This window comes from Saccopteryx bilineata, chromosome 2 (genome assembly GCF_036850765.1).
Source record: "Saccopteryx bilineata isolate mSacBil1 chromosome 2, mSacBil1_pri_phased_curated, whole genome shotgun sequence".
Taxonomy (NCBI): domain Eukaryota; kingdom Metazoa; phylum Chordata; class Mammalia; order Chiroptera; family Emballonuridae; genus Saccopteryx; species Saccopteryx bilineata.
Genome location: NC_089491.1, coordinates 287,561,265 through 287,584,271, shown reverse-complemented (window position 1 = coordinate 287,584,271; position 23,007 = coordinate 287,561,265). Strand labels below are relative to the sequence as shown.

General features: G+C 39.9%; 1 protein-coding gene across 5 annotated transcripts in view; it reads right to left on the bottom strand.

Moving 5' to 3' along the window:
• Positions 1–23,007, bottom strand: part of RASAL2 (RAS protein activator like 2) — a 319,973-nt gene that overhangs the window by 110,061 nt on the left and 186,905 nt on the right. Inside the window, exon 1 of one of the 5 annotated variants that reach the window (XM_066261229.1) lies at positions 1,421–1,549. The exons of the other annotated variants lie outside the window; for them this stretch is intronic. Coding sequence (XP_066117326.1) covers positions 1,421–1,433 — 13 coding nt within the window. The 5' untranslated portion in view covers positions 1,434–1,549. Of the gene's footprint in view, positions 1–1,420; positions 1,550–23,007 lie in introns of those variants that run through there. 5 annotated transcript variants of the gene reach the window in all.

The following is a 23,007-nucleotide window of genomic DNA, read 5'->3' as shown; positions in this document are numbered from 1 at the left end:
TCCTCTACTTGAGTTATCCTCTAGTCTAACATATAATTCATGAGGTGAAGTAACAGAGGACCATTACAAATGGAGAAAAACAGAGCTAGACCTTGGATAAGGAAGCAATTGGTCCAGAGTTGGGATAGTTTTTAAATGTTATATTTAAAAAAATAAACAGAGAAGGCAGTGAATGTGGGATGATATTTTGCTTTCAGTAAATAGAAAAAACTTTACTAACAAATTATACAGAAAATTCCTTAATCCCAAAGTCTTTAAAAGAAATTAAAGCCAATTTGAAAGAGTTTTAATTTCATACACAGATATTCAGAATATACCACAACTAGGTAATTGTTTACTTAAAAGCAACATACAAACTATAGTCATTTTCCTTAAGTGAAAGCCATTTTTTCCTTCTGTAATTATTTTGTTATATATTTTTGGTTTTGTCCAACAACATGGCATTAATATGCTTTCATGATGTTTGTTCCCTGATATTTCCTCTCCACATTTCAATCTAGGTTTATAAAACACTTGGTCTATAAGTAGCAATAATTCATGGTATCTGAGGCCTGCAGATACAGTATAGATTAAAAAAAAAAACACAAAAAAAACCCCCAAAACTTAAATGTAACCAATTCCATGAATAAAACAGTAAACTGAAAGTCAGATGTGGATTTTCATTTGAATTTTGTTCCTAACTATGATCTTAGGCCAGATTAAATCACTCAGACCTCAATGTTCTCATTGAAATGGAGAGATGGGACTATAGATGGTCTCTAAAGTCTCAAATTTAACTTTCAATGAGCCAGTGAGATAACTTGTCATTATTTCAATGAGATAGCCTGTCATCTATTGGCAGAGGATACTAAAAGCCTACCTTGGGCAGAAAGAACAAGCAGAGTTCTCATTTGAATGCTTTCACTGTTGTTTATGGACCCAACCTGTTGAACTTCCAAATGACACAGATTTATGATGTGCTACTAAGACTTAATCAAGGCTATTAGAATCTTATTGATGGTCAAAACACTGTCTCCCTCAGAAAGAAATGAGATATATCCATTTCCAGGTATCTTAATATTTCATAAAGAATGTAGGGAGAGATCCAGAATAAGAATCCACTTCAAATTATTAAAAGAACAGGCAAACGTTGCAGTATTAATATTCTGCTGTGATTATTATCCTTGTAATTGGTCTGGGTTTCTCAGACGGCAATTCCTGTGCTAGATTTTGTACTGGAATGCTGATAGCTTCTACACAATATTCTGTGAACTCACAGTGATGAAAACCAACCTATATTTTAAAAGCCAAAAGTCACAAAGGTAAAGTCACTGATTTGTATAATAATATTAATATTAATAATAATAATAATAATAAAGCTACACTCCCTTCACATACAAACTTTTCATTTCAGTCCTAGACAGACTGGAGAAACTCTTACCTGGGGTCTGCATTCTGGAAAGTTTCTGGGTGTCGCTAACATGATCTTTCCGGCATGCCAGTCAGAAACTCAAAACACTTTGTACACCCTGCTCGCCCATGCTCTCTCGCTCTCTTTCGCTCTCGCTCTGTGCCTCAGACAGTTTGGAATGCAGAAAAGCCAGAGCCAATGCCAGTCAAACTCAATCCTTTTTTTTTTTCTTCCTCCCAGTTCTTTCGCTGGAGAGCACTGAACAATAGCTACCCTCCCTCCCTCCCTGGTCTCGCTCACAGCACTGGGGACAGGAGAGCTGCTTCGGAAGCAATGCGCCTTACCAAGCCAGGTCATTCACTTTTTCTGTCCCAAGTGGCAGTAGGGTGGGTGAGTGCATCACTTCTTTGGAAATAATTTTTAAAAAATGCGATCTATTTCAAAATCGGTTCTATTTTAGGGATAGAAAAAAATTTCAAAGATTCTTCCTTGGAAATGTTATTATGCTCAATTAAAATATAAACTTTTCAAAGTACAAAAACCAGGCAAATATCTTACAGCTGATGTACAGATAGTGTTAACATATTGCTACCTTAGACACACTTAATAGATCACCTTTATTCAGAGAAAATATTTCAAATTTAGGAAAGAAAAGTTTTATTTCCCTAAAACTTCATTCTCATCTTCCTTAAGCTAGAAGTTCAATTTAAAAAGAAAGAATAATCAAAAACTAATTTTATAAACTGAGTGGTTCCCATTAAGTCATTTAGATGTGAAGAAATTATAGATAACATAACTATCCTCAGCCACCATTTTAATTTATTTCAAAATCAAACATCTTTCTAGGGTTTGTTTGTTTTTTCTTTATTCCAAAAAGGGAAGGCAGGTCAATGATGTCATCTTCATTATCGTTATGATGACCTAACATATTATGCAGCTGCTCAGTTGCTGAGGTTAGCATGTCAGGACTGATCAGTTAAAAAATTCACAGTTTGAATCACTGAGCAGAGCACAGTATCAATCTGTTATCTAACATTTAACAAACAGCTGATGGAATGCATGTATCAGGGGTCGGGAACCTTTTTGGCTGAGAGAGCCATGAACACCACATATTTTAAAATGTAATTCTGCGAGAGCCATACAACGACCCGTGTATGTTATGCATTATCCAATAAAAATTTGGTGTTGTCCCAGAGGACAGCTGTGATTGGCTCCAGCCACCCGTAATCATGAACATGAGCAGTAGGAAATGAATGGATTGTAATACATGAGAATGCTTTATACTTTTAACAGTTTTTTTTTTAATTAAAGATTTGTCTGTGAGCCAGATGCAACCATCAAAAGAGCCACATCTGGCTCACGAGCCATAGGTTCCTGACCCCTGGCATATATGCTATCTCTATATGCATGTATGTGTATATATGTATGATATTACATACAATATATCTCACATATCTTGATATATATATATACCTATGTGTGTATATGTGTATATAAAATATGTAACTGTGCATATGTTTATCCTTTGGCACCCTTTTTTTCCCCACCCTTTTCCCCCCCAAATACCAATGATTTAAATTTAGTCTCTTTTAATTAAGTCATAATTTGTTTTTGGTTATCTAGTCTCATCTTTCTTCAAGAATCATAATGCTCTAACATTGCGTTTTCCTCTGCGTTTACTTTTGGTTTCCTATTTCTACTTCAGATGAACAGTCCTTTAAACCCTATTGTTACTCAAACAAGAATCATAGGGAAAGAAAGATATAAACAAAAGTTGTATAGAAAGGAACAACCTAAGGCTCTGCCTTGCAGACCACAGATTGCCACCCTGCCCCATTCAAACAAAACACCAACAACCCTATTCTCGTCTCACCAAAGGCAATGCAAAGCTTTATCATTATTATTAATTGTCATTTACAATCGACCTTAAAATAGTGCAAAGCACACTAAAATTATTTTTACTCGTTATTCCTCAGAAAAGGTAGGTCATGACTTCCATAATTCTATCCAAGAGTTAGAAGTAAGAACAGTGAGTTTAAATTACAACAAAGATTTCAGCTCAATAAAAGGAAGTTGGAACCACTGGCAATAGCCTCCTCAGCGCCTGCCTGATGCAAGAGACAGGGAGCTACAGCTCCCCACCAGGCAGAGGGGACACTTGATGAATACACTGCAGTGTAGCACTTCTCAAACTACGCTAACAACTCTGGTGTTCTGGTGGGAAAACACAGTTATAGCAGTCTTTTCCCAAATGACTGAAAAAGTTCATGTGTACAGTTTTCTCAAGTGTGAGCTTTTATTTTAAGTATCCTTAATATACTTAAATAAACCTTTAAAAAGCCTACATGGCCTGACCAAGTGGTGGCTCAGTGGATGGAGCATCGGACTGGGATGCAGAGGACCCAGGTTCGAGACCCCGAGGTCACCAGCTTGAGTGCTGGCTCATCTGGTTTAAGCAAAGTTCACCAGCTTGGACCCAAGGTCGCTGGCTCTAGCAAGGGGTTATTCAGTCTGCTGAAGGCCCACGGTCAAGGCACATATGAGAAAACAATCAATGAACAACTAAGGTGTCGCAACAAAAAACTAATGATTGATGCTTCTCATCTCTCTCAGTTCCTGTCTCTCTGTCCCTATCTATCCCCCTCTCTGACTCTCTCTCTGTTTCTGTAATAAAATAAAATAAAATAAAATAAAATAAAATAAAATAAAATAAAATAAAATGTACCAAAAAAAAAAAAAAGCCTACATGGTTCCAAATTCAGATAAATAATGACATTTTCAGATATTTGAAGATTTATTTATTTATTTTTTAAGTGAGAGGAGAGGAAACTGTCTATAGACAGTTTCCCCACATGTACTCCGACTGGGATCCACCGGGAAACCCCATCTGGGGCCAATGAAAAAATCAACTGAGCTATTTTAGTGCCTGAGGCTGATGTGCTTACCAACTGAGCTATCCTCAGTGCCCTAGGCCATGCTTGAACCAATCAAGCCACTGGATACAGGAGGGGAATAGAGAGAGAAGAGGAGAGGGATGGGTAGAGAAGCAGATGGTTGCTTCTCTCTCTGTACCTTAATTGAGGACTAAACCTGAGACATCCATATGCCGGGCCAATGCTCTATCCACTGAAACAACTAGAATTAACTTTAACAATAATTTACTGTCCTTTAAAAAGGGACTTTTACTACCTGGAGTTTTAATACCAGAATAAATCTGGGAAGCACTGTGGAGGAAATAATTTTTCTTAAATCCAAACATGCTGCTATTCCATTTTTCAACACTTCAAATAATAATAAATTTTATTATTTATTAAATTAATAAATTTATTCATTTTAATGTTATTAAAAATTAACATTAGCAGTAAATTTTATTTATTACTTTTTATTAAGAAATTAATCAACTTTATTCATTTCTATATGAAATCTTTTTGACAAGTAGGCATTACAATTGGTAATTCCCTGTTTATGTCTTCGAGGTTTGGTATTGCTGCTTCACTGACTGGAAGTTCCTTTCTTGCTTAAACTGCCTGTCATATCCCTATTTACTATTTATTTTTTATTTTTTATTTATTCATTTTAGAGAGGAGAGGGAGAGACAGAGAGAGAGAGAAGAGAGACAGAGAGAAGGGAGGAGGAGCTGGAAGCATCAACTCCCATATGTGCCTTGACCAGGCAAGCCCAGGGTTTCGAACTGGCGACCTCAGCATTTCGAGGTCGACGCTTTATCCACTGCGCCACCACAGGTCAGGCCCTATTTACTGTTTAAAACCCAAATTTAATTAGTTTTTTTTTTAGGTGAGAGAGGGGAGATAGTGAGTAGTGAGGCAGACTCCCACATGTGCCCTGACCAGGATCCACCTGGCAACCCCCACTGAAACCAGTGCTCAAGTACCGAGCTATTTTTAGTGCCTAAAGCTGATGTGTTTAGACCAACCAAGCTATCCTCAGTGCCCAGGGCCACGCCTGAACCAATTGAGCCACTGGCTGCAGGAAGGGAAGAGGGCTGCAGGAAGGGAAGAGAGCGGGAAGGGAAAGGGAGAGAAGGGGGAGAGGGAAGCGGAGAGGAGCAGATAGTTGTTGCTTCTCCTATGTGCCCTGACCAGGGTTTGAAAATGAGAGGTCCATACGCCAGGCTGACACTCTATCTACTGAGCCACTGGCCAGGGTCTTTATATTATTTTCCTAGTGTGATTGAACTTATTTCCTATCTAAAGTTCTCCTTTGTACTCTTCCCACCCCATCTTGTGCTATTCTTTTCTTCATAGCCCTCAGTGTTACCTAACAGATTATGTTCTGATGTTTAACATCCTTTTTACTAACAAAATGTGAGGTAGATGGGGAAGGGGGTAGGGGGAGAGACAAGTGGCTCTGTCTCATTTTCAGCTTATCCCCAGAGCTTAGAACAATGCTTGGCATTAGTAGGTACTTCATAAATGATAGATGGATGATAGATAGGTGAGAGAATACCTTTCACTTATCAAACCTTTTCTAAGTATTTAGACTTAGGAGTACTCTAGAATAACTCCAGGGCAGGGAACTTGTGCATCCATTTCTTGAGGCAGAGCCCAGCTCCATGCACACCATATGGTGAAACAAGAACACAAAGGAAGTTATCTCAGGTGTGCATGGTTTTAAGAAACAAATTGAAGCCAACAGAATGATATACCAAGGGAAGCCAGTCATTTCGTCATCTGCCCACTTAGGACCTACTTGTAACAGGTGGGGTCCTGATCCATAGAAGTGGCTTCTCTAGTAATTTTCACCGCCTATGATCCCACAGCCACATGCTGTGCCACCATGGCCAGCAGAGTTCAGCCTTGCTGTTAGGGACTGAAAAGGCTGATGAAATCTTCCCACAAAACTAGGGAGCGCCCTAAGAATCTGGGTAAGTTTGAGGAAATGCTTCAGCCATTAGCTCAAGTTAGTAGCTCAAATCCATGTCCATATGGAAAACCTCTCATTGGTTAGGAACAGCTTCACAGAGTCTGAAGGGGTTTTGAACTGATAAATTGGGTCACAGAGTCTTGTAGTCATGATCCAGCACCCTACTTAATACACTTAATACATGACAGTATGAGGATGAACTACATAAAAATGCCATTTTTGTAAGTCAAAAATAGTGAAATAGCAGCAATGATCAAATGAATAAGAAAGATGCAAACAGTGAATAAAGGGTTGGACTAGATAATTTTAAGGTCCTCTTCCAATTCTGAAACTCCATGATTCTATAATCCAAACAAAAATAAGAAAATAAATCAATTTTAACGCTTGGTCATCTCGTCAAACTGTGGTCCTCCTATTATATACTAACACAGAACTCTGTTCTTGCCCTTTTAGGAAGTTATCACATTTATAATTTATTCATTTATTAGATATCGTTCTACCTCTCGTCCTGTCAGCTCCATGGTGGCGGGGACTATACCTGCCTTGTTCACTGCTATATCATCAGTGCAAAGTGTAGTAAGGGTTTAATAAATCATTGCTGAATAAACAAATGGCTTGTAAACAGGTATAGGTGGGATCCTGAAGGTTCTGTCTATGGGAGTTTCTAAAAGGCTAGGATAATATTTTCTTCTAGTCATAAATCAGTCAGTCCATTTTGTGAATTTTAAAGAATATAGATAGCATAGTTTCTCCCTATCCCTTATAAAAGTAATTGTGTAAGGAATTTTGACTTTGGCATAGGTATACAAATCAACGTACTAGCCACTAAGAAACTCTAGAATTATAAATGCATGATTTTCTGAAAATCAAAGGACACAAAATAAGCTAGCTGCATATAACTAAAAATGACTTGCACATTCATTTTGTTCCTTACCGAACAAATAAACAAAAAAGTCCTATTAATATCAATCATCTCCTCTTCCAAACAGAAAAACATCTTAGTAGCAGTCAAGCTGAGGTTTACACCAGTGTGTATGCATGCTTCCTCTTTTGAACACAGATGATCAGAAACTAACCATAAACCAAAGTTTCTTTTAAAGTCTCCACATAAACCAGACCGACATTCTGAAACTACGGTCTTCCCACTGCATTCCTTTTAGAGTTCATATTAGAAAAGGAAATCATTGTGTATAACTGGAATGACAAACACCAAAGTCACCCACTATTTCAGAAATGCCTCTGAAATTCTAATTTTTATTTAGTTTTATTTGTATATGTTGGGACTACAACACAAACACATACATATATAGATACATATTTCTCTTCTGATAAAAAGGCATTAGAAAGATTAGAAAAATCTGTTAGTGATAGCATTATGAAAGTATTTAGAAAGGGCACATGCCAGAAAGTGAAAATTATGATAGCCACACAATGTTTTTAAAACTCTTGCTAAGCATCGGAGCTTTGCCTAGCTCTCCCACTAAGGTAAGCGAGTGGGCTGCATTTCCTCAACTGAAACGGCAATTGACAGGGAGGAAGCATTAAAAGGAGTAGGCAAAATTAAAAATTAGTCATCTTTCTCAATACTCAGACTCTCCTATTATGAATAGGATCATATTTCAAAGAAAAATAAGCAAAACTTGAGTGGAAAAATAAAACTATTTCTAGTTTTATTTCATCATACGAGTAAGAATATACTACACACACAAATATTGATACAACAATTCTATTTCTACTAAAAATTCATTACTAAACAGCAGAAGTAACTAAAAGCATTTCTGGGACAGGCTCCAACCTAGAAATGGGTACTATCTCTGAATGTGCTCATAGAGCTGAGGACATGCCTGTGATATTGGCTCTCCTCACTTAAAAAGAGAGCTTAAATTGTACTTGGATAAAGCCTTCGAAAACTCATTTTCATCATTCACACACACACACACACAATTATCTTTTAGGCTTGTTGATTTCTTATTAAGCTATTCTGGTATCACAGCTGAAGGACTATTAGTTATTAGTCTACCTTTCCCATCTAATTACGACAATATCAGTTTCAATAAGAATAAGTCATTTGGCATTATTTTTGCCTTAGTTTAAAAGAATATTTGTGCCCTGGCCAGTTGGCACAGTGGTAGAGTGTCGGCCCAGAGTGTGGATGTCCTGGGTTCAATTCCCAGTCAGGGTACACAGAAGTGACCATCTGCTTCTCCACCCTTCTCCCTCTCCCTTTTCTCTCTCTCTCTTCTCCTCCCACAGCCATGGCTCAATTGGTCTGAGCGAACTGACCTCCCGCACTGAGGATAGCTCCGTGGCCTCTGCCTCAGGCACTAAAAAAAATGGCTCCATTGCTAAGCAATGGAGCAACAGCCCCAGACGGGCAGAGTATCACCCCCTGGTGGGCTTGCGGGGTGGATCCCAGTCAGGGCGCATGCGGGAGTCTGTGTCTCTGCCTCCCCTCTTCTCACTAAAATAAAAAGAATATTTGCAACTGTGAGCTACTGTTTCCATAAAACCTACTTAGGAAAAGCACAGATGTTATAGTATAGTCATCTCTGGCACATCACTGATATATAAGAACACATACATGTACTATGTAATTAAGAACACTACTGCACACTGCAGGTAAAGTTCACTTTACTGAATTTCCATTATTCCCTTACTATTAACTGAAGCAAGCTAAAATCTAATACAATTCCAAGAGATAAATCATGAAGTGTTTTTTAAAAATTAGGAAAACCTAGGCCCTGGCCGGCTAGCTCACGGTAGAGCGCCAGCCTGGCATGTGGAAGTCCTGGGTTCAATTCTGGGCCAGGGCACACAGGAGAAGTGTCCATCTGCTTCTCCACCCTTCCAGCTCCCCTTTCTCTCTATCTCTCTCTCCTGCAGCCAAGGCTCCATCGGAGCAAAGTTGGCCCAGGTGCTGAGGACGGCTCCATGGCCTCCACCTCAGGCATTAGAATGGCTCCAGTTGCAATGGAGCAACGCCCCAGATGGGCAGAGCATCACCACCCATCCCGGTCAAGGCACATACAAAAAAGCAATCAATGAACAACTAACGATACAAAGGACCTACAACAAAGAATTGATGCTTCTCATCTATCCCCTTTCCTGCCTGTCTGTCCCTATCTGTCCCTCTCTTTGTCTCTGTCACAAAAAACAAACAAACAAAAGAAGTAAATATATTATTTTCCCCATTTCATTTATAGGTGGGAAAATAGAGACACAGACAGGTTTGAGGGAGTAACTTGCCCAAGGTCACAAAGAGGTAGGGCCAGATTGCACACCTCGGCTGGCCCTGGAGCACCCTCTCTTAACCACGATGGTATACTAAACTAAACACTCGAAATTTATCTTTACGTGGTATTTGGGGATTACCATTTTTCCTCTTCACAGCTTTCACTATTTCCAAATTTTCTATAGCATTGGTCTTTTTATAAAAGAGCTTGCATATTAACTCCAGATTAGGTTTATCGGCACCCTGTATCCGTTAGGACAATATACTGAAATTTTTTTTTTAACAGAGACAGAAAAAGGGATAGATAGTGACAGACAGACAGGAACGGAGAGAGATGAGAAGCATAAATTATCAGTTTTTCGTTGTGACACCTTAGTTGTTCATTGATTGCTTTCTCATATGTGCCTTGACTGCAGAACTTCAGCAGACTGAGTAACCCCTTGCTTGAGCTAGCGACCTTGGGTCCAAGCTGGTGAGCTTTGCTCAAACCAGATGAGCCTGCGCTCAAGCTGGCGACCTCGGGGGTCTCAAACCTGGGTCCTCTGCATCCCAGTCCGACGCTCTATCCACTGCTCCACCACCTGGTCAGACATATACTGAATTTTCAAAAGGACAGCCCACTCGTGCTTTTTCATTCATTCTAATAACTGGGGCAGCCATGTTTCCCAGAATCTCAGAGGCAGCTTCTACCTGCAAATGATCATTTCGAGTGATAATATGTAAATGTTTCCTTAACATCTGGGCTCTCGGATATGTGGGACCAATAGAGAGAGTTCATCCCCTCCACCATTCCCCATGTAGGTATAAGAAAATAAGTTAAATGAGGAAAAGGGAAGGGAGATAGTCTAAGACTCAGTAGCTGGCCCCAAACTGTGTATTGTTAGGCAGAAACCCAATATAAGAGAGAATGAGGGACCTCTTTTCTCAGCTCTGTGTCTATTTTTTCCTCTTCCATTTTTAACATACTGAATATTAAATAGGTCAAGGAACTTAATCAGACCTTATCCTTTATATAAAGACAGATTTAAAAAACTAGTATTACACATTTATATTCAGTCTTTGGTTTGTAAATATTTTGTATTATTTTTCTGTAAAAATATTATTCCTTAGTTAAACACTTTAAATATGTTTCTAATTTTTAAAAAAGATTTTATTTATTCATTTTTTGGGGGGAGCAAGAAGTATCAACTCCTCTATGTGCCTTGACGGGGCAAGTTCAAGGTTTTGAACTAGCGACCAGTGTTCCAGGTTGATACTTTATCCATTGCACCACCACAGGTCAGGTCATGTTCCTCATTTCTTTAAAGTAGAAAACGCATTTCCCAAAGGAAAATTTAAGTTCTTTAAGGGGAAATTTCTTTAAAGTAGAAAACGCATTTCCCAAAGGAAAATTTAAGTTCTTTAAGGGGAAATTTAATCTGTAGTACTTCTACCCATTACTTCTGAACCATAAAAATAAGACTCTTTTAAAAATTACAATATATCTGAGGCTCTAAGAGGGCAATCATACCCCATTATATAATTTTCATTTCCAATATTACATTTCAAAATACATTTCTTTATTTTTTGTGAAGGGTCATTTATGAAAGCTCCTATGTATGACATGAGATTTTTTTTTTCTTTTAAAAGTTGAGATAAATGATTCTCCGATTTGTTAAAGCCAAGTTTAAAACACTGTGGATATGAAAAAAAACAACTACATATATGATTTTTAGTTCTAGAACATACCAGTAAATATAAAAAATAACTTTCAAGAGTTTAAAATTTCTTCTGAATTTCAGCACATACAGAAAAAAATGTTATTTTTACCAAAAAAAAAAAAAAAAAAAATTCTGCCCTGGCCGGTTGGCTCAGCGGTAGAGCGTCGGCCTAGCGTGCGGAGGACCCGGGTTCGATTCCCGGCCAGGGCACACAGGAGAAGCGCCCATTTGCTTCTCCACCCCTCCGCCGCGCTTTCCTCTCTTTCTCTCTCTTCCCCTCCCGCAGCCAAGGCTCCATTGGAGCAAAGATGGCCCGGGCACTGGGGATGGCTCCTTGGCCGCTGCCCCAGGTGCTAAAGTGGCTCTGGTCGCAACATGGCGACGCCCAGGATGGGCAGAGCATCGCCCCCTGGTGGGCAGAGCGTCGCCCCCTGGTGGGCGTGCCGGGTGGATCCCGGTCGGGCGCATGCGGGAGTCTGACTGTCTCTCCCTGTTTCCAGCTTCAGAAAAATGAAAAAAAAAAAAAAAAAAATTAAAAAAAAAAAAAATTCTATGTCATAAGAAATGAATTAGCCCTGGCCGGTTGGCTCAGCGGTAGAGCGTCGGCCTAGCGTGCGGAGGACCCGGGTTCGATTCCCGGCCAGGGCACATAGGAGAAGCGCCCATTTGCTTCTCCACCCCTCCGCCGCGCCTTCCTCTCTGTCTCTCTCTTCCCCTCCCGCAGCCAAGGCTCCGTTGGAGCAAAGATGGCCCGGGCGCTGGGGATGGCTCTGTGGCCTCTGCCCCAGGCGCTAGAGTGGCTCTGGTCACAACATGGCGACGCCCAGGATGGGCAGAGCATCACCCCCATGGTGGGCGTGCCGGGTGGATCCCGGTCGGGCGCATGCGGGAGTCTGTCTGACTGTCTCTCCCTGTTTCCAGCTTCAGGGAAAAAAAAAAAAAAAGAAATGAATTAATAGTCTCCCAGAAAAGGTGAAAGCAATGATGTTAGAGGCACAGTCCTATGGGACAAGGCACAAGACCAATTCATGATCAGTTCCAAAAGAGTGATCCTAAAAAGAAAACACAACGTTGTTCAGCAACACAAATACTGCATTCAAGGACTGATTCACCGCTTGCTTTGAAAGCAAGCCAAAGTTTTCTGTTCGTCACAAGGGATAACATCTCTTCTCTTGGGATGAATTTAATAAATTTAGATGTTTAGTAACATCTAAATTTATTACTGCTGAAGCTAAAGACAAAAAAAATCACTGCCAATGAAAAACCTGAAAATCCTCTATTAAGAGATTTGTTTCAGTGACAGTAGATATGTAATTCCAATTTAAAGAAAAAATAATTTCATTTTCAGCATACTTAAGAATTATGATTATGGACTTGGGGTAGTGAACAATACAATATACAGATGATGTATTATAGAATTGTACACCTGAAACCTATATAATTTTATTAATTAGTGTCGCCGCAATAAATTCAATTAAAAAATTATGATTATGTGACTTCGGTATTCCTTAACCTACTTTTAATATTTACTATTAATAGATAAATTTTCCCAGGATATAGTAAAATTAGTATATGGCTTGGTTATTTGAACTCATTTAAAACTAAATAATGCATTTCACATTCTAATCTTAAAATGTCATACTCATAGGAAACAAAAGTGAAAAAAATAACTACATTTCATGGAAATCTAATCTTTGATATTTCATGCATGAAAAAATAGAGATAAAAGGATTAATGAATTATTTAAGGGAACAGTGACTAACGACTAAGGGCAGACTCCCACTCCCACTCCCAGGGCTCTCAGGAGGCCATCCGGAGAGGTACGAACAGGGAGATCTGGGTATGGGAGTTGAAGCATCCCTCTCCCCAGCATGTGAGGAAATAAAAGCAATGGTTTTTATCTCACTGGCAAGAGAAAGTCAGGCCACACACTTAAAACTTTTTTAAGAATACAGTTTTGTCTTTAGAGATGTTAAGGCATGAATTTGTAAAATTTGATTATTATGGACCACTCTTTATCCTGAACCATCAGTTATTGCATGATTAAAATTGCTGCCTATAAAACATTAAAAAACTTCCTAAAACTTTTATGATGCTCATTTTAAATTCTACATCAAACCCAACCAGTGACCTTGGGATCATGTCAAGGATCATGTGCTCAAGCCGGTGACCCAGTACTCAAGCTGGCAAGCCTGCTCTCAAGCTGGTGACCCTGTGCTCAAGTCTACGAGTCCATGCTCAAGCCGACATAGCCGGTGACCTTGGGGTTTCAAACCAGGGCCCACAGCATCCTGGACTGACGCTCAATCCACTACACTACCACCAGTCAAGCAGGGAACTTAATTTTAGTATCTTATTTTCACAATTTTATAATAAATATCATACTGATTTTACACATCCAGAAGGCAGTTTCCTTAAATCACACATTACTTTGTCAAAGTAATATATGAGTATTGTGAAAAAAAATCAACCATACTTGAAGTCAAATAAACTAATAAACAATAGCAGCCTCATAATGCACCCCACAAAAGGCATTCCTCCTCTTAATTTTTAGCTTTTTCTTTTTGGTGCTTCTCTCAACATTTCTAAGTAAAACCTAGTGGCATGAGAGTATCAGAAATGTGAAATTAGATTGGGAAGGCCCTGAAGTCCTCCTTCCTCTTTCCCTGGTTTGGAATGGATACTTTCTCAGCCAGCTCCATGGCTGCCTTTCTGGGACTTCCCTTCACGGATAATCTGGGGACTCCCTCTTCCCTCTTCTTCTTTTTTAATTACCCCTTCCATACCTGATAGGTACTTTAGCTTGGAATACAATTTCAGTTGAGAAATCACATCCACTTAGAACTTTCAAGTGCCTGCTCCATGGTTGTAGCTTTTAATCTTATCCCCAAGAATTCAGATGCAACTCTTATTCAAATCCTATATGGAATATTTCTTATTGTTTTAAATCCTTGAACAATTTTAGGAGGCTCTTCTTATCACATATGTTCTGAAATTGCCCAAAGATGTGCCTTGTAGTAGGTCCACCTGTATTCACTGGGCTGAGCACTTAAGAGACACTTTTACACTGGAAACTCATAACCTGCAATAATGGGAAATTTTCTTTCAGGTCTTCACCAAGTGTCCCTAAACTAGTGAGACTTTCCCTGATCATTTCATGTGAAATAACATTCCTTTGCCCTTCCTCCCCGCACAGCACTCCCCAGATCTTTACCTCGTCTCATTTTTCTCCATTGCATTGGTCATATTGTTTATTTTCGTCTGTCTGCTCCTCCTGGAATTTAAGCTCCACGAAGGCAGTGCTTTGTCTGTGCTGCTGCCAACAACATCGTGAATTCCTGGTTCACACAGGCCAGAACAGTGTGTGCCACGTAATAGGAATTTTTAAAAAATATATTCGATGAACAGGACTGACTCCATAAAGCAAGGTAACTTATTACGTCAGTCACTCTGCAGGGCTTTGAATAGAAACGAAATTTAGTTGGCAATCAAGAGAAGGGAGATGTGGTCTCACAGCTGCTTGTCAATGTTTTAAGCCACTCATAAATCAGACATAGCTGTTCAGTGAGTGTCATTTGTACAAAGGGATGGAAGAGCACCATGATGAGGTGGATCTGAAGTTGTACAGCCCTGGCTCTGAATTGTGGTTCTGCATTTATTTGGCCCCAGTATTCTAGCTATAAAGTGAGGATAATAACTGTACCTGTTTCACAGGACCACTGCCAGGATAAACTCTGTACAGAATACTATTTAAGAATTTCTTAGGAAAATATGACCAACTGTATCAATTTCTGAGGGATGCTATAGAAAATTATGACAAACTGGCTTAAAAACAAAAGAAATCTCTCTCTCCCAGCTTTCTGGAGGCCAGAAGTCCAAAATTAAGGTGTAGGCAGATCTGCACCTCCTATGAAGGCTGTAGGAGAGAATCCTTCCTTGCTTCTTCCGGCCTCTGGTGGTTTCAGGCCTTCCTTGGCTTGGGTCTCCATGACTCCAATCTTTGCTTCTGCTTCCCAAGGCCTTCTCGTCTGTGTCTGTGTCTCCATCTCCCTTCTCTGTCTCTCATAAGACACGGCATTGGACTTAGGACCCATCCAGATAATCCAGGATGGATTCATCCTGAGATCCTTAATTTAGTTGCTTCTGCAAAACACCTTTTTCCAAATAAGGTCACATTCACAGGTTCTGGAGATTAGAAAGTGACATCTTTTTTGGAGGTCACCATCAATCAACTACAACAGGTATATATTTTGTTCTTTCTATTGGATTCTGTATTGTATATTCTTACTGAAGTTTCTATACTGTTTTTCTAGCTATAAGAATTCACAAGCTTGTCCTCCTGTCAAGTATGCCTTCAGATTCAGCAACAGACTATATTATTATGAATTGCAGCCTCTGTGGTATTTTAATAGTTTTCTGGTATCTAGTTTCTAGTTTAAAAAGACTTTCTAGTCTTTAGAATGCTTCTTCTAATTTAAATGTATACTAGAATATAGTGTCTTATTTAAAAAGCTATTTAAGCCTGACCAGGTGGTGGCGCAGTGGATAGAGCATCAGACTGGGATGCGGAGGACCCAGGTTCAAGACCCCAAGGTCGCCAGCTTGAGCGCGGGCTCATCTGGTTTGAGCAAAAGCTCACCAGCTTGGACCCAAGGTCGCTGGCTCGAGCAAGGGGTTACTCGGTCTACTGAAGGTTCGCAGTCAAGGCACATATGAGAAAGCAATCAATGAACAACTAAGGTCTCGCAACGAAAAACTGATAATTGATGCTTCTCATCTCTCTACGTTCCTGTCTGTCTGTCCTTGTCTATCCCTCCTTCTGACTCTCTCTTTGTCCCTGTATTAAAAAAATAATAAAGGCTATTTAGGAGGCCCTTAATAGCTGCAACTGAACTTGTATATATAAAAAAGGCAATTGAATTTGTATATATAAAAATACTAAAATTTAAAGAGTTTGGTGATTTTTAAGCTTTATTCAAAATAGAGAAGAAGCATTGGTTAGAATGAGATTATACCATTTACGTGGACGATACTGCTATATCAAACTGGTCCTTCAGTAAGACCCTTACAGTATTTATATGATGGCATCTTAGTTTATACCACAGGGATGGATGTTATGCTTTTGACTCCCTCTATAAAGGAAGAGACCATCACTTAAAATATATGACCACCAGTCCATAGGAAAGAAGGGAAAATGGAGAAAAAGAGGGTTATAGTGAGGAAAATATAATTTTGTCAGATTTTTTTTCTGAGGCATAAATTTTTGGTGCAATCACCAATCCTGAAATACATGGCATTATTATCAATAAAGCAGAAACAGCATCCAATAATTTTGAAAGGCAGAGTATATATTGAAGAATGACTTCTTGGAGTCTAATAACATTTCTTCTGAAAACCCATCCATGAATCTTAATAACTAACAAAGAATAAGACATAGGTAAATTTCTGCTAATGAAAATTTTAATCTATTCTTACTCCCTGATAGACCTAATATAACATGTTTATTTGATCTATGGTTCACCATTTCTAAAGTGAAAAAAATGCATAAACCAACCTTTTAGATGGGCATGAGATTTCATAAGACTAATTTTTCTTTAAATTGCTATGTCAATTAAAAGTCACAATTGGGCTCTGGCTGGATGGCTCAGTGGTAGAGCGTCGGCCTGGCATGCAGGAGTCCCGGGTTCGATTCCCGGCCAGGGCACACAGGAGAAGCGCCCATCTGCTTCTCCACCCCTCCCCCTCTCCTTCCTCTCTGTCTCTCTCTTCCCCTCCCGCAGCAAGGCTCTATTGGAGCAAAGTTGGCCCGGGTGCTGAGGACGGTTCTATGGCCTCTGCCTCAGGCACTAGAATGCCTCTGGTTGCAACAGAGCAATGCCCCAGATGGGCAGAGCACCGCCCCCTGGTGGGCATGCCGGGTGGATCCCGGTCGGGCGCATGCAGGAGTTTGTGTGACTGCCTCCCCGTTTCCAACTTCAGAAAAATACACACAAAAAAAGTCATAATTGTAAACCCCATACGATAGTATTAGGAGGTGGGTCTGTTAGGATGTAGTTAGGTCATACGGGCGAAGACCTCATGAATGGAATTAGTGTCCTTATCAAAAAGATCCCAGAGAACACCCAAACCTTCTTTTTGTCATGTGAGGAAACAAAAAGTTGGCACTCTGCAAACAGATAGAGGGCCCTCAGCAGGCACCAAATCTTCCCAACCTCCATAACTGTGAGAAATAAATACTCGTTATTTAATATCTTGAAGTAGGTCTGCCTGTATTCACTGGGCTGAGCACTTAAGAGACACTTTTACACTGGAAACTCATAACCTCCAATAATGGGGAATTTTCTTTCAGGTCTTCACCAGCCTGTGGTATTCTGTTTTAGCAGCCTGAATTAAGACAACTACTATATCTGAATGTATTATTTGGACATAAATACCAAAGAGCAGTTACATTCATTGCTAAAGCTTGGGAAAAGTTATAAAAATTCTAATTTATGAATCAAAGAAACACATTTAGTTATACAAACTCATCTCTCATTGATAAGCCTATGCTGTATCTCTGATGTTGAGCATCATTAGAAGAGGCTGAATTTTCCTCCCACTAATATTCTGGGAGGCTTATCAACCATTGTAGAATTGTCTAGCTTTTAGTGGCTACTGCAAGGCTATTTTTATCAAATCATATGTGTAGTTTCAATGATATTCTTTCAAATGTATTTTCCTTTTTCCTCTTACTTCTGCTTACACACAACGTATTATTTTACTGGCTCCCACACTAGCTTCTCTGGTTCCTAACACATCCATCTCATTACTTCTCTGAAATTCCTACTTTTAAAAATTAATTAGAAAAGATTTATTCAAATATCTTTTTGACTCTTTAATTTAAAAAATTATTTTTTTTTCTGTATTTTTCTGAAGCCGGAAACGGGGAGAGACAGTCAGACAGACTCCCGCATGCGCCCGACCAGGATCCACCCGGCACGCCAACCAGGGGGCGACGCTCTGCCCACCAGGGGGCGACGCTCTGCCCCTCGGGGCGTCTGGCTCTAGCGCCTGGGGCAGAGGAGGAGGAGCCATCTCCAGCATCTGGGCCATCTTTGCTCCAGTGGAGCCTGGGCTGCGGGAAGGGAAGAGAGAGACAGAGAGGAAGGAGAGGGGGACGGGTGGAGAAGCAGATGGGCGCTTCTCCTGTGTGCCCTGGCCGGGAATCGAACCCGGGACTTCTGCACGCCAGGCCGACGCTCTACCACTGAGCCAAACGGCCAGGGCCCCTTTTTGACTCTTTAGATGTCACTACATTGATTAAAGTGAGGGGAGGGGAATCTAAAGGTCTTTAAGTGGAAAAAACTGAACTGAGCTAAAATAATCTTTCTTTGCCCTGGCCGGTTGGCTCAGCGGTAGAGCGTCGGCCTGGCGTGCGGGGGGACCCGGGTTCGATTCCCGGCCAGGGCACATAGGAGAAGCGCCCATTTGCTTCTCCACCCCTCCGCCGCGCCTTCCTCTCTGTCTCTCTCTTCCCCTCCCGCAGCCAAGGCTCCATTGGAGCAAAGATGGCCCAGGCGCTGGGGATGGCTCCTTGGCCTCTGCCCCAGGCGCTAGAGTGGCTCTGGTCGCGGCAGAGCGACACCCCGGAGGGGCAGAGCATCGCCCCCTGGTGGGCAGAGCGTCGCCCCTGGTGGGCGTGCCGGGTGGATCCCGGTCGGGCGCATGCGGGAGTCTGTCTGACTGTCTCTCCCCGTTTCCAGCTTCAGAAAAATACAAAAAAAAGAAAAAAAAATCTTTCTTTATTAACTATTTTTTCTAATTCAGTCTTTTATTTCCTCCTACCCTATAAATTCATGTTGTTTTCACTCTTTTCTCCCTTAAATTTTTCCTGTTACTCTCTATTCTCTAGAATTAAAAAGAACATGCCAAACTCAGACAAAAAAAACTCTTATAAGCAGAAGGGGGAAAAAATGAAATGGATGGTAATTTCCTGTTGTGTAGTTATACAGTATGTCCGTAAAGTCATGGTGCACTTTTGACCGGTCACAGGAAAGCAACAAAAGATGATAGAAATGTGAAATCTGCACCAAATAAAAGGAAAACCCTCCCAGTTTCTCTAGGATGATGTGGCAGCATGTGCACATGCACAGATGATGACGTAACACCGTGTATACAGCGGAGCAGCCCATGGCCATGCCAGTTGAGATGTGGATGGTACAGAGGAAAGTTCAGTGTGTTCTGTGGCTTGCTAAATTCGAATCCGTGACCAAAGTGCAACGTGAATATCGGTGCGTTTATAACGAAGCGCCACCACATAGGAATAACATTACTCGGTGAGATAAGCAGTTGAAGGAAACCGGCAGTTTGGTGGAGAAACCCCGTTCTGGTAGGCCGTCAGTCAGTGACGAGTCTGTAGAGGCTATATGGGATAGCTACCTAAGGAGCCCTAAAAAATCTGTGCGTGAGCCCACATCGAACTGCACCGAACAGGTATGAAACTGTTTTCCTTTTATTTGATGCAGATTTCACATTTCTACCATCTTTTGTTGCTTTCCTGTGACCGGTCAAAAGTGCACCATGACTTTGTGGACACATTGTATTAAATACCAATTAAAGTGAGAAAAAAGTTACCCTGGAAATTTCTGAAGGCAACAAGAAATAAAACGGTTGTAAATTTCAGAGAAAAGAAAGTCATTAAAACAATCTAGTAAACACAACAGCTTTTTGAGAAAGCTGGGAGCTGCCTTTCAGAAGCCTAGTCACTATAGACAGAGGGCAGGTGGGTCAGAACAAGACACCCTTCGGCCATGGAGGCAGCTCCAGGCTGTTGTGGACACAAACACAGCTAGATTGTCCATAAGAATGATTTATAAATCCTTCTGTTTGAAACATAAATTTAAAAAGCTTTGGTAAAGCTTAGCCAATCTTAGACGGGAGAGAGAACACAAAGTAAGGCATGTAACGTTTAGCTCGTTTTGCTCAACCTATCTGAATCATATATTTTTCCTTTTGGAAAAAGGTCCTATGGCAGCCAAGGCCCTAGATCAAGCCTCAAATATAAATCTCAAGCTACTTTATAAACAACTCCACCCTGTGTTTCTACCTCCATTGCGAAACAAAATGGTGAACTATGACTGTACTTCAGAAAAAAGGGATTTGCCAAACTATGTGAGTAAAGATGGAAATAAGTCATGAGACATAGAGATGGGATGTGTCCTAATGTCACACCTTAACTTTATTTATTGGGTTGATCTAAACCTGGCCAAGCACAGTGAGACACAGTAACACCTCCTCCCTTATCTCACCAATCCCACAATCCATTGTCACAGGCACGGCATTTATGAATCACAGAAAACTTGTTCCCCAGCGTTACTTCAGCTAAGTTTTATTTAATAAGGAGGCAAAGAGTAGAAAATATTCTTTTAACATCCCTTAAAAATCCAATAAATGTTTTATAATCTATTAGGTTATGGTCATTGAACATAAAAATGTCAAGGTTTTGTTCAGTCAGATTCAATTTCTCTTCTTTACTGCAGATAAATAAAAACTAAGCTGTTTTAATGGCCAACTTAATGCCCTGCTACAAATTAATGACTAGAGAGTGAGAAGAAACTTAACTAATTTTTAAAGCAATACATTTTAGTAGTATGAAGGCCACAGATGTTTGGCATTGACATAATACAACCTTCTAGTTAATTCTCTCAGATTTTAGTTCATTGTTTTCCCTGTTTCTGAAACACATCATGAAGAGCTGAAACGTACCCTCAACACACGCAGGTTTCTTCTGCCCCTTTGTCTCTCGTCTTCCTTATTATGGTTAGAAGGATTATTGCCATTATTATCGAGGATATTATTCATTTGATTGAAAGTTAAAAGGTTAAAAAGTTTTATATAATGAGCCTGACCAGGTGGTGGCACAGTGGATAGTGTCAGTCTGGGATGCTAAGGACCCAGGTTTGAAACCCTGAGGTCGCTGGCTTGAGCGCGGGCTCACCAGCTTGAATGTGGGGTCACTGGCTTGAGTATGGAATTATAGACATGACCCCATGGTCACTGGCTTGAGCCCAAAGGTTGCTGGCTTGAAGCCCAAAGTAACTGGCTTGAGCAAGGGGCCACTGGCTTGGCTGGAGCCCCCTGGTCAAGGCATATATGAGAAATCAATCAATGAACAACTAAGGCGCTATAGCTACAAGTTGATGCTTCTCATTTCTCTCCCTTACTGTCTGTCTCTGTATGTCTCTCTTTGGCACACAAAAGAAAGAGAGAGAGAGAGAAAGGAAAAAGTTAACACCCCTCCCACTCTGACCCATGAAGTTAGAAAAGGAGGGCTGGGGATTGCTAGGGACTTCTTTTTTTTTTTAAGCAAGTCTTGTAAAATCAGAAGGTTCTAAACTATGTGCATGTAATACTTTATTAACAGGAACACTTTAAAACAAGGAAAAGCATATACAGTTTGCCAGAAAGAAAATTAAAATGCCATTTAAACACAAGATAAAGCTGGTATACCTCATACAAAAGCACACTAAAACTATAATGAGCAACTGATTTTTACCTACGAGGTCAGCAAATACAAAAATGTTGTTTTTTTTATTTTCTAACACATGGGTCAGAGTGGGAGGGGTGTTAACTTTTTCCTTTCTCTCTCTCTCTCTTTCTTTTGTGTGCCAAAGAGAGACATACAGGGACAGACAGTAAGGGAGAGAAATGAGAAGCATCAACTTGTAGCCTCCACTGCTAAAAGCTTCTTTCTACATAGTTCTAATGTTACACATACACACACACTTATATGCATATGGCATTTCTTACACAATCAAAGTATAGTACACCTTCATATTTCTGAACCTGCTTTCCCCTACCTCCCTTAAAACTTATCTCAGAAATTGTTTCCCATTACTACATTTGGAGCTACTTTCTTTTTGATAGGTGCATAGTGGGCCATTATATAGATTTAACATTATTTAAATAACCTCTATGGCTGTATATTTAGATTGTGTCTGCTCTGGTGTTATAAACAATGATGCAATGACAGTGTGAGTAAATCTGTAGAACAAATTCTTAGAAGCAGACTGCTTCTGGAACAAAGAAGGGTAGTTTTGCCAAAATGCCCTCTGTAGAAGCAATCTTGTATCAAACGGACTACAGTGCCCTTTTCCTTCTAATCTTCCAAAACAACATTTTTGTATTTGCTGACCTCGTAGGTAAAAATCAGTTGCTCATTATAGTTTTAGTGTGCTTTTGTATGAGGTATACCAGCTTTATCTTGTGTTTAAATGGCATTTTAATTTTCTTTCTGGCAAACTGTATATGCTTTTCCTTGTTTTAAAGTGTTCCTGTTAATAAAGTATTACATGCACATAGTTTAGAACCTTCTGATTTTACAAGACTTGCTTAAAAAAAAAAGAAGTCCCTAGCAATCCCCAGCCCTCCTTTTCTAACACTTTTCCTTCTCAGAAACAACCACTTTTATCTCTCTTAGCTAATACTTTTGGTAGTCACAACCAAGTTTTAATATGGCTGTACCTGTATTTTTAAATTCTTCCAATTTAAACATTATCTATTGACTTTCCACTATGGAAGATGAAATTCAATTCTGTTCTCCTCCATTACTAGACCAGTTCAGCAATTTTCAACTTTTTTTTAATCTTATGGCACATAGAAACTAATTACTAAAATTTTGTGGCACACCAAAAACACTGTCTTTTTACTGATCTGACCAAAAAAAGGTATAAATTTGATTCATTCACACCAGATGACTATTGTTGTGTTGGTTGTTTAATTTCTTTATTTAACAAAATCTAAAGGAAAAGAGGTCAGTGCCC